The sequence below is a fragment of the Myotis brandtii genome, unplaced genomic scaffold, assembly GCF_000412655.1.
Source record: "Myotis brandtii unplaced genomic scaffold, ASM41265v1 scaffold59, whole genome shotgun sequence".
Lineage (NCBI taxonomy): Eukaryota > Metazoa > Chordata > Mammalia > Chiroptera > Vespertilionidae > Myotis > Myotis brandtii.
In genome coordinates this window covers 1,135,931-1,147,763 of record NW_005370223.1, presented here as the reverse complement: position 1 = coordinate 1,147,763, position 11,833 = coordinate 1,135,931, and the positions used below count along the sequence as shown (strand labels likewise).

The 11,833-nt window shown below is 37.6% G+C and overlaps 1 protein-coding gene across 2 annotated transcripts in view; it reads right to left on the bottom strand.

The window, feature by feature from the left end:
- NDUFAF6 (NADH dehydrogenase (ubiquinone) complex I, assembly factor 6) overlaps positions 1–11,554 on the bottom strand; it is a 21,255-nt gene extending 9,701 nt beyond the window's left edge. For both annotated transcript variants that reach the window (XM_005879242.2, XM_014550291.1), the window contains exons 1-4: positions 11,465–11,554; positions 10,039–10,161; positions 5,386–5,442; positions 624–726 (exon numbers count right to left, since the gene is read on the bottom strand). In XM_005879242.2, coding sequence (XP_005879304.1) covers positions 624–726; positions 5,386–5,442; positions 10,039–10,161; positions 11,465–11,485 — 304 coding nt within the window. In that variant the 5' untranslated portion in view covers positions 11,486–11,554. The remainder of the gene's footprint in view (positions 1–623; positions 727–5,385; positions 5,443–10,038; positions 10,162–11,464) is intronic.
- Between the last annotated feature and the right edge of the window lie 279 nt (positions 11,555–11,833).

The window sequence follows — 11,833 nt, the reverse complement described above, 5'->3', positions numbered from 1 at the left end:
GGGGAAAAAAAAAAAAAAAAAAAAAAAAAAAAAAAAAAAATAAAATAAACATCAGCAATTACCAGATTATTAACTATGACATTCCCATGAAATACCTAAAGTATTTTTTAAAATATATTTTTATTGATTTCAGAGAGGAAGAGAGATAGAAACATTAATGATTAGAGAGAATCACCGATTGGCTGCCTCCTGCACACCCCCCACTGGGGACTGAGCCCACAACCTGGGCATGTGCCTTTGACCGGAATCAAATCCGGGACCCTTTAGTCCGCAGGCTGATGCTCTATCCACTGAGCCAAACCAGCCACAGCTAAAGTATTTTTATTAGAGCCTAAGTATTGTGATTAGTCTGCACTCCAAAGACAAACATATATTCCTCTTCTTGCTCAAAAAATACATATATATAGCTGTTCCTTTACAAATGATGCAAAGAAAAACTTCAGTGTTAAAGTGGTTAGATTGTCAAATTATGAAAGAATGAAGTCTGAAATGTGTTTTATTCAGAAAAAGAGAAGTATGAAATTAAAAAAAACACAACTTACCCAATATTTCTAGTGTTAAATAAAGAAGAGAACTCTGTGTGTTTTCGGCATAATTTTCCAGTTCGATATTACGAAACTTACCCAATATTTCTAGTGTTAAATAAAGAAGAGAACTCTGTGTGTTTTCGGCGTAATTTTCCAGTTCCTGGATATTACGATATGCTTTGTCATCCAAATTTTTTTCCTATAATCAAACAAAAGGCAAATCAAGTTTGCTGAATTATCAAAATTTATAAAGACACGATTTTTTGCCCCAAAGAACTGAATAATAAAAATATTAAGTATATACTGTTTATACAAAGTAAAAGAAGATTAAATAAAATTAAGATATGAAAGTTCTACACAATCTTACAAATCACCCCTCAAAATAAATACCTCAGGATTAATCTCAATGCACAAATCACCATGAACATAGGTTGGCTTAATTTTTAATTCCTTCAAAAGCCCAAGTTATCACGAAAAACTGACTTTACTGAGCTCTTAGACATTATCTTTTTAATCTTAGCATCCCCCCAAAGATAACAAAATAATACTTTTCCCATTTTGCAGATGAAGAAACTGAGTCCCGGACACATTAAGTAATATTCCTAAGGTCACATTCTATATAATAAAACCCTAATATGCAAATAGACAACACGGTGGAATGACCGGTTGCTCTGATGCACACTGACCAGCAGGGGGCAGATGCTCAACACAGGAGCTGCCCCCTGGTGGTCAGCACACTCCCACAAGGGGAGCACCACTCAGCCAGAAGCCGGGCTCGCTGTTCCTTAGTGCTGCCGCGGAGGCAGGAGAGGCTCCCGCCACTGCCACTGTGCTCGCCAGCCATGAGCACAGAGCGGGCCTAAGCTGGCAGGTGGACATCCCCAGAGAGGTCCCGGACTGCGAGAGGGCGCAGGCCAGGCTGAGGAACCCTCCTCAGTGCAAGGGCCTCTAGTAGCTAATAAATGGTAGAGATAGGATTCAAACCACACATTTCAACTGTCAAGCCCATGCTCTCAATAAGGAAAAGGTGCCTAGGAAAAGAAAGGACTTCCCATTTATTTGCTGCTATAGTCTTTACAATGATATGAGCAGTTATATGCACAGGATAAAATAACATTGGACCACTGTCAATTGAGATGGAGTAACTATTTCATCTCTTCTGCATGCATAGTTTAGACAAATGTAAAAAAAAAAAAAGTAAAAGTAAAAGAAAAAGAAAAAGAGACTCATAACCCAGTCTCTCTACTCCCCCCCCCAAAATTTTCTATAATAATAAGAGTGTAATATGTTAATTAAACCGAACAACCTTCTGGACAACCACGCTATGACATCCACTGGCGCCAGGCCAGCCAAGGCGGGTGCGATGCGATTGGTCGGGGGCTCAGCCATCGCCCCATGATCGCCCCGCAGAGGGAGACCCAGGCCACCAGCTCACCCCACAGAGGGAGCCCAGGCCACTGACCAGCGGGCTGTGGTGGGTGGGCGGGGCCTCCCTCTGTGATGAAGCCCGGGTCCCGGGTGCCAGAGGGACCCGGTGCCAGCAGCTGGGAGAAGGAAGGCCTACTCTTGCACGAATTTCGTGCACTGGGCCTTTAGTGGTCAATAAAGTAACAGGATTGATGAACTGAGCACAACTCTATTCACTCTATTCAAGAAACAAAAAAATGTAAATCCTAGTAAAAGCTAGCCACTTTTATAATAACACATTAACAAAGACTCTGTTTTCAAGGTGATACACCCTTCCTCTTTTTAATCAGAAAAAATTGACACCAGCAATGATTCCAGGGGAAAAGAAATATGTCCAAATCTTTTATTTTTTTAAAAATGACATAACTCATATACCATAAAATTTATCTTTTTTAAAATATATTAGGTCAGTGGTTTTTAGTATATTCACCAAGTTACGCAACTATCACCACTACCCAATTCCGGAATTTGTTGGTTTTTTTTTGTGTTTTTTTTTTTGTAATCCTCACCTGAGGATATTTTTCCACTTATTTTTACAGAGAGACAGAGAGAGACACATCGACTGGTTGTTCCCTGCACAGGCCCCAACCAGGGCTGGGGACTGAGCCTGCAACCAAGGTACGAGCCCTTGACTAGAATCGAACCTGGGACCCTTCAGTCTGTGGGCCGAGGTTCTATTCACTGAGCCAAACCAGCTACGGTGAATCCCGGAATGTTTTCATCACCAAAAAGAAATCCATATCCAGGAAGCAGTCACTTCCCATTTCCCTTCCCCTCATCTCCTGACAAGCCACGAATCTACCTTCTGTTCCCATGGATTTGTCTGTTCTGGACATTTTATAAAAACACAATGATACAATATGTGGCTTTTTGTATCTGGCTTCTTTTTAATTAGCAGGTTACTACGGTTCATACAAGTCTAAGCTTCTATCAGTACTTCATTCATTTTAATTGAAGAAATTATAAACAATATTCCATTGTATGGATATACCATATTTCGTTTATTCATTCATTGATAGACTATGAGTTGTTCCCATTTTTGGACTATGCTGCTATAAACATTGTATACAAGTTTTGTGTGGACATATATTCTCATTTCTCTTGGTATATAACCTAGGAGTAAAATGCTGGGTCTATAGTAAACTCTGTTTAATTTTTGAAAAACTGTTTTTCCAAAGCAGCTGTACCATTTTACATTCCATGAGGAATGTATGAAGGATTCCAATTTCTCCACATTCTCACCAATATCTTTTTTATTATAATCTACATAATCTACATATGAAGCAGTATCTCATTGTGTTTTTTATTTACGTTTCCCTAATGAAAACATACTGAACATATCTTCAGGTGCTTATTGGTCATTGGTATATCTTCTTAAAGAATGTTTACTCAGATCCTTTGCCTATTTTTAAATTGGATTATCTGTCTTTTTTAGTGTTTAGCTCTAAGAATTCTTTACATATTCTAGATACTAGTCTCTTATCAGATATATAACTGGCAAATACTTTTTCCCATTCTATGAACTGTCTTTTAACTTCCTTAAATTTTTTAATTTTGATAAAGTCCAATTACCAGGTATATATTTTATTTCTTGTGCTTTTGTTATCATATCTAAGAAATCACTGCCCATCCTAAAGTCACAAAAACTTATGCCTATGTTTTCTCCTAAGAGTTTTACAATTGTCTTACATTTAGGTTTTTGATCCATTTTGAATAAGTTTTTGTATATGGTGTGAGGTAGGAGTCCAAATTCATTCTTTTGCATGTGGCTATCCAGTTGTCCCAACAACATTTGTTGAAACAAATATTTTCCCCACTGAATTATCTTCACACTCTTGTCAAAAATCAACTGACTATAAATATATGGGTTTACTGTTGGACTCTCAATTCTATTCTATTGATCTATATGTCTATTCTATATAAATACCACAGTTTGATTCCTGTAACTTTGTAGTTAAGTTTTGAAATCAAGAAATATGAGTCCTCGAACTTTGTTCTCCTTTTTCAACATTGTTTTGGTGATTCTGGGTCCCTTGCATTTGCATAAGAACTTTAGGATCAGCTTGTCAATTTCTGTAAAAAAGGCAGCTGGAATTTTTATAGGCACTGCATTGACTCTATGAGAGGAGATTGAGCACAGTCCTTTACTTTTAAATATTTCTCCCTACAAATGCTAAGTGTTATTATTCCATTAAACAGGAAAGCTATCTCTGCCTTAAGTTCTCCAATTTTCTTAATGTCATAAAACCAGGACATCTGAAAAAATGATTTTCTTAGTGCTAATTAACTCTATAGGTCAACTGAGCAATTTTTCTTAATGTTGAAACCACCATCTCATTTTGGCTTATATTATTACTACAGGCCTGGTGCACTAATTCGTGCACAGGTGGGGTCCCTCTGGATGGCCTGTAGGGATTGGGCCAAAACCCACAACCCAACGCCGCCTGCAGCTCCTACTTGCTGCTCCCACTTATGCCAGCCCCACTGTGCCTGCCGCAAGCTTGTGCCCAATCAGTCCGGATAGGGAGAGGCTCGCAGCACTCGCCAGCCATGAGCCCTGAGTCTGGCACCCTCCCAAGGAGAGTGGCCTGCAGATCGGGCTGAAACCGGCTCTCCAACACTCCCTGAGGGGTCTCAGATTGCAAGAGGGCGCAGGCCAGGCTAAGGGGCCCTACCAGTGCATGAACGGGCCGGGGAGGGACAGCGGGAGGGCCCCGGGGCATGTCCGGCCCATCTCGCTTAGTCCCAATCGGCTGGACCCCAGCAGTAAGCTAACCTACCAGTTGGAGCATCTGCCCCCTGGTGGTCAGTGCACATCATAGCAACTGGTCGACCAGTCGACTGTCTGCCCCCTGGTGGTCAGTGCACGTCATAGCGACTGGTCAAGCAGTTGACTGCCTGCCACTTGGTGGTCAGTTCATGTCATAGTGAGCGGTTGAGCAGCCTTAGCATATCATTAGCATATTTCGCTTTGATTGGTTGTTCAGTTGTTCTGCTGTTCGGTCTATTTGCATATTACCCTTTTATTATATAGGATTACTATAGCTATGGTTATTCATAGATTATATTCACATAAAGTTAAGTAAACTTGCACTTTCATGGCAACCGTACATTATAAACATCAGGCCAGTGAGGACACTGAGCCAACAATGTATCAGAAAGATTGTACAGGTTAGCCCAGGTCATTGAGCAATTTGTGGGAACTAGAATAGAACTCAGTTCTAAGAACTTAGCTTAGGATTCCATTCACTAGAACCATCAAACTTTCCTTATTCCCTCTACTCTTTGGACAGAGATCCAAGTACTGGGTTGACTACTCAAATTTTGATGAAAAATTAGTTTAAAGATTAAAGAGGAAGAAAAATTTAAGACTTGAGCAATTTCAACTTACTCTTTCATCAATGATTTTCATAAGCCATCTTTTAGTCAGATTATGTCTTTTGACAGCCTAAAAAAAAGAAGAGTATTATAAGTTTTTAGAAAGCACTAGAAATGACTTCTGCAGACCTGAATAAAAATAAACAAACCAAATACAAAACTAGGAAAGGGAATATTTGTAATAACTCACCACCAAATAAATAGCTGTGTTAAAGCAATACCAGGAAAAAAGAAAATGTCCCTAGAAAATATTTCCAAGTAAAGATAATATATCTAAAACTTTCCCACTAGTCTGTATTTTTTATTATACTATTAGTAGTTCAATGATTCCACTTTCAAACAAACACAACAATTAAATACCCAAGCTTCTGTTATTGATGCACCCTGATGTCCATGCCTGCTTATTACATGCAAACTTCTTTCCATAGGATAAAGATTCTAATGAATAAAAATAACCACTTATCCAAAAGGAAAAGAGTAACTAAAACTCCAAAGGGAATAATCTGCAAGGCACAGTATTACTTTAGCAAGTAAAGACACTCTAGTAGAAAAGACCACACCTGTGCCCACATCTCAGTCTCTAAAAGCATTTCTCCCAAAGAAACAGGGATCCAAAGAAATGAGCAATTTCCAGAGTTGGGCAAGGGAGAGTTAATATGATCCCAGGGATCCAAAGAAACGAGCAATTTCCAGAGTTGGTCAAGGGAGAGTTAATATGATCCCTAGAGTATCTTATTGTTCCAGAAAATAGAAAATGCTCAAAAAAATTATGGGAGACAGTTTGAAAGGGTTTCCCACTGTCCAAATCTGGGACTATTTGAACACCAAAATAATTAAGTTTAGTAATGAACTATAAACTACTGGAAAAAAAATAGAATTTCATGAGTTTATAACAATAATTAATAGACAAATAAATAAATATAGGAGAGTGAGAGATCTTGGTTACTGCCAACTGGTAAATGTGCTCGGAGTATTAGAATTGAAAAATGAGCATTTTGCAATCATAATAGTAAAGACTGAATCAGACAAGAGCCATCAATGAATGCTATGTTTCAGGGGAAATTAATGAGGAATAGAATATTTGCATTGTCTTATAGTTGCCAGGAGAATTATAATTATACAGTGGGAAAACCAGGCAACATCTTGACTGGATGATGAACATTAACAATGCCAATAAGGTACAGATGTACAAAATATGCCTTCAGATATGACACCCTAAGAAGACAACATCGTCTATGCAGTATTATGGCCAAGAATGCACAACCTGAGAAAACATCAGATGAATCCAAAATGAGTAATGTTCTATTAAAAAAAATTGGAGGGGCTATCCTCTTCGAAAAGGTAATGTCATAGAAAAGAAAGGAAGGCTGTGGAAATGTTCCAGATTAAAATAGGCTTAAGAGATAAGACAAATATTACCTGACCTTAGACTGAATCCTATACTGGAGGGAAAAAACACTACAGTGGACATTATTGGGTCAACTGACAAAACTGGAATATAAATGGAAAATTAGATAAAAAGTGTTATATCAAAGTTAAATTTGCCAGTCTTAACTGTTTTGGTTATATAATAGAATGTCCCTATTCTTAGGAAATACTCACTAAAGTATTTAAGGATAAAGGGCCACGATGTATATAACTTATACTAAAAAAATGATTCAGAAAAAAAACGAGAGAGAGAACAAGCTCATGCACCCATGTGAGTGAGCAGTACAAATGATTAACAGATGGGATAAAATGTTTTATTTTTAAAAAAATATATATTTTATTGATTTTTTACAGAGAGGAAGGGAGAGAGATAGAGAGTTAGAAACATCGATGAGAGAGAAACATCGATCAGCTGCCTCCTGCACACCCCCTACTGGAGATGTGCCCGCAACCAAGGTACATGCCCTTGACCGGGATCGAACCTGGGACCCTTCAGTCCACTGAGCCAAACCGGTTACGGCGGGATAAAACGTTTTAAATGTTAACAATAGGTAAATCTGGGTAAAGGGTATAGAGGTGTTCTTATACTATTTTTTATTTGGAAACCTTTCTGAAAGTTTGATAAGTTTTAAAAACATTGTTTTCTTGTCAAATCAACACTAAATAAGATATATTTTCACTATAGTAATAGTAGTAAAACATAAAGTCTTAGGAATATCCCATACTTCAACTAAGACTCTAAGATGTCATTGACAACTAAATGTCAAGGCTAGCTAGCATGCTCATCAATACACATGTGACAAAGGTGAAAGTATGGAAACCAGAGCTCACTTTGCTGGCAGAAACCTAAAAGAAGCTAACAGGGCTGCACAAAGTTGGCTCCCAAGTATCCTCAGCACTGCTGCTGTTACATAGCAGGACTCCCACTAGCCCCCCTCCACAAGCCCAGGAACCAGCGGGGTTCCTCAGTCCTTACAGAGTCCTGCTCTTGTTTTATTTGGTACGTGTCTGAGTGGGGCAGGGTACATCTGATCTTTGTAACCATACCATCAAACACCATTCCTGGAAGATAAAAGTACTAAATATTTAACCACGAGAAGTCATACTCCTATTTTCTCAAGGATGAAGTTATAATGGCTGCACTTCCTTGACCACAAAATAGAGTTCTTCTATCTCATTCTGAGGGAAATCCGAGATCAAGGTAAACAACAAATTATTTGTAGGAAGCTGAAAACCAGTTGAATAAAGCATTAAAACTTTGAAAACAGAAGTCGAACAGAATAAAGACCTTGGCTATAAACATAAATTTAAACTACAGAGAAATGGAGAAACCCGTATGAAATGTCTGAGAAATTAGATATTCAACTACTTTGTACTCTAAAAGCACCAATGAAAGAGTGCAGCAGGAATGTGCCCTCAGACAACACAGTCACTGTTTCTCTACTTATCTCTTAAGGAACCTGAGACTCTTCGAAGAACCAATGGGAGGTTTTACTGGACAGTGGTAATATAAGCATATGCTCCTGCAGAATGAGGAGGATAAAGAACATACAAGGAGGGCAAATGCTCTGAACACTACCTGCTCCTTTCAAATATTCGTATTAACCTTCAGCACTGGTCATATAAAAGAGCTGGCCAGCCCTGGCTGGTTTGGCTCAGTGGATGAAGCGTCGGCCTGCGGACCAGGGGGTCCCGGGTTCGATTCCGGTCAAGGGCATGTACCTTGGTTGTGGGCACATCCCCAGTGGGAGGTGTGCAGGGGGCAGCTGATCGATGTTTCTCTCTCATCGAAGTTTCTGACTCTCTATCCCTCTCCCTTCCTCTCTGTAAAAAACCAATAAAATATATATATATATAAAAAAAGAGCTGGCCAACATTAATCATTAACATTTAAGCTGTTATTATAAAATTGGACAAATTGGCACACATTTAAACATTCTGTAATTCAGATATGTCTTCTGTTTAAGAAAAGCCAAAGCAAGATAAATTTGTGTTAAAGGAATTTTGACTCTTCATGATATTTCCTGACTAAGGCCAGAACTTTCAATGCAAGTCTTAGTATAAATCTCTACTGCAGTGAGGTTTGTGTATAAAATAAACAGCACCAGCCGGTTTGCCTGTAGATTCTGGTCAAGGGCTCATGCCCGAGTTGCTGGCTCGATCCCCAGTAGAGGGTGTGCAGCCAATCAATGATTCTCTCTCATCATTGATGTTTCTATCTCTCTCTCCCTCTCCCTTCCTCTCTGAAATCAATAAATATGAATTTAAATAATAATAATAATAATAATAATCAACAGAAAGTTTCTGGATTTTAGAGATACTTTTCTCTAAACTGCGTCACCTAGGTTGAAGTTACTGAAGTGGGATGAATAGAGGTCAACAACTAATCTAATACTCACAGCTTCCCATCCACTTTTTCTTCTCAGGCCCTGCTGGAGGGGCCTGGCTTTCCATCCTTACTGGGGCTCTGTGAAGTCAATCTGGGGCCCAGAAACAGGGTCTGCCTCTGCTGGCGCACAGACCTGAGAAGAGGTGTACCACTGTCAGGTCTGTGAGTGGCTGCTGGCACAGAAACTGCCTTTCGGCACTCATCATGTTACAGTGGGGACACAGATCAGTGACAAGAGCACCTAATTCCCTTCCTCTGTTCTTAATTGAGCATATTTCTAAACTGTGCATAGCTGTGTATGAATGAGGGTTCCATACAGCTGCTTTAATGCAAAACTATTATATACATCTATCTATACAAATAATACTCTAGCCCTTCGGTTTCCATTCTCTAATACCTAAAATTCATCAACAAATAGGCAATTCTATCAAACTAGAAAGGCAGTTTTAGATTTGTGTCTAGACAATATTGAGAGCACGTCTCCCTTCAGAGGTAGAACAGAAAATTTACCTGCCATTGCTTCAAATGTGTAGGGTTTAAATTCTGCAACCAAATATGTGGAAAATAATTGATAACAAAAAGTGACCAGATCCCTCTTTTTTCCTTTAATAAAGAAATACATCAAAAATCTGTGCAACAGTAAATACATTCTTTTTTATTTTTTAAATTAAAAAAAAAAATCTGTGCAAATTATTAGTGTATAATTTTAAATTCTTCTCTCCAAACTAACATGTACAGGGACATTACATGAGCCTAACAATCTTTTTAGGACAGACTGCCCATTACTATTATCCAAATTGTATGCATCAAAAATATGCTCAAATAAAATTCTTACAATTTATTTTTTACCTTCCACAGTTCAATGGCCACAGGCTGATGTGGTGGATTGTCACTGTATATGTCATCCACAGTTTTCTTCCAAAACTGCATTCGCATCAGTCCAATTGTTTTCTCAGAAACTGAATCCTTAATCTATAAATAGGGTTTTAAAACTTTAATAAATGCACTGTTGACAGTCTAAAAAATCAATATTTATGACTGCATAATCACATAATTCAGCCAAAAACTATATACATTTGTTTTAATTTTTCCTTAAAGTTAAACTGTTGTCATTATGAGTTTTCTAAGTAAAAGCTACAAATTACTTGGTGCTTATTCAAAAATATTTTTGAAAATAGAAGAGATTCTAGAAAACAACTGCAAGAAAAAACAAAGAGGAGGAGGAGTTTAGTTTAAAAGAAATTTAAGAATAGATCAACCAGTCTTTACATGTAAACCTTATTGAATCCTGATTTGAAGAGAGAAATTGGAAAATCTGAACACCAGATGTTTAATGACATTAAGAAGTTACTATTAAGTTTTTAATGTATGATGATGGCATTATGGTTATTTCTAAGTGAGTTATCTTTTAGAGATACATACTGAAATGTTGACAGATAGAAAAGTTTATCTGAAACGTACTTCAAAATAACCTGGAAGCAGAAGGATCTGCAAAATAGTATGGGTGAGGGGTGAGGTTGACTATAAAGGGAATTTTTTGGTTGCTGGAATTGTTTTCTCATGACTATGGTGATGAGTACATGACTATGCATTTTTCAAAACCTATAGAACTGTACACCACAAAAAGTATTACTGTATGGACATTTTAAATAAACTCATTCATTCACTAAGTAATTATTTTACAGTCTCCTTCACTCACTACTAATTAAGAATGGCCTTGTGAGATTCAGGCAAGAAGCACCAATGCATGCTAAATATAGGGGGTAAATATTTAAAAACTGAGATATAATTGATATGTAACAGTACATTAGTTTCAGGTATACAATGTAATCTGATATATGTATATATTGTGAAGTAATCACCACAATAAGTGTAGTTAATATCCATCAGTACACAGTTATAAACCTTCTTTTTCTTGTGATTAGAACGTTTAAGATCTACTCTTAGTAACTTTCAACATACAATACAGTATTACTAGCTATAGTCATCATGCTGTACATTACACCCCCAGGACTTACTCATTTATAACAAAGCTTGTACCTTTTGACCACCCATTTCACCCATATCCCAGCCCTGTCGCTGGCAACCATCAACCTGGTCTCTGTATCTGAGTTTGGGGGCTTTGTTTTCTTTTGTCCTGCTTTAGATTCCATATATGAGACCATACGGTATTTGACTTTCTTTGTCTGATTATTTCACTTATATTTCTTTATTGTTCAGCATTAAACACGTTATATCACCATTTTTGCAAATAATTTTAAAGGAATTTTAATACCAGCCTGAGCCAGTTCCACATTGAAGGCTCTCAGTGCAAAAGCAGAGCTTCTGGATTCTGTAGGAAGCAGCAGGGAGCATAAATAGCCTTCATAATCTCGTTTCCTGTAACAGATAGGCAAAAAAAAAAAAAAAAAAAAAAAAAAAAAAGACAGTTACTTTTGACTTTCAAACTGCACACAAAAAAATACTAACCAGAATTACCTGAAAATAATGAGGCTTCAATTCAAAAAAGGCCTGAAATTTCTTATATTCTATACCTGTTTCTCTACAGTTACTAAAAATGTATCTGCCTACAATCCCAGACCAGTTAAAAATAAGAAATAACTAATCTCCATTAATTTATTTTGCCTTATATAGTACTTATAAT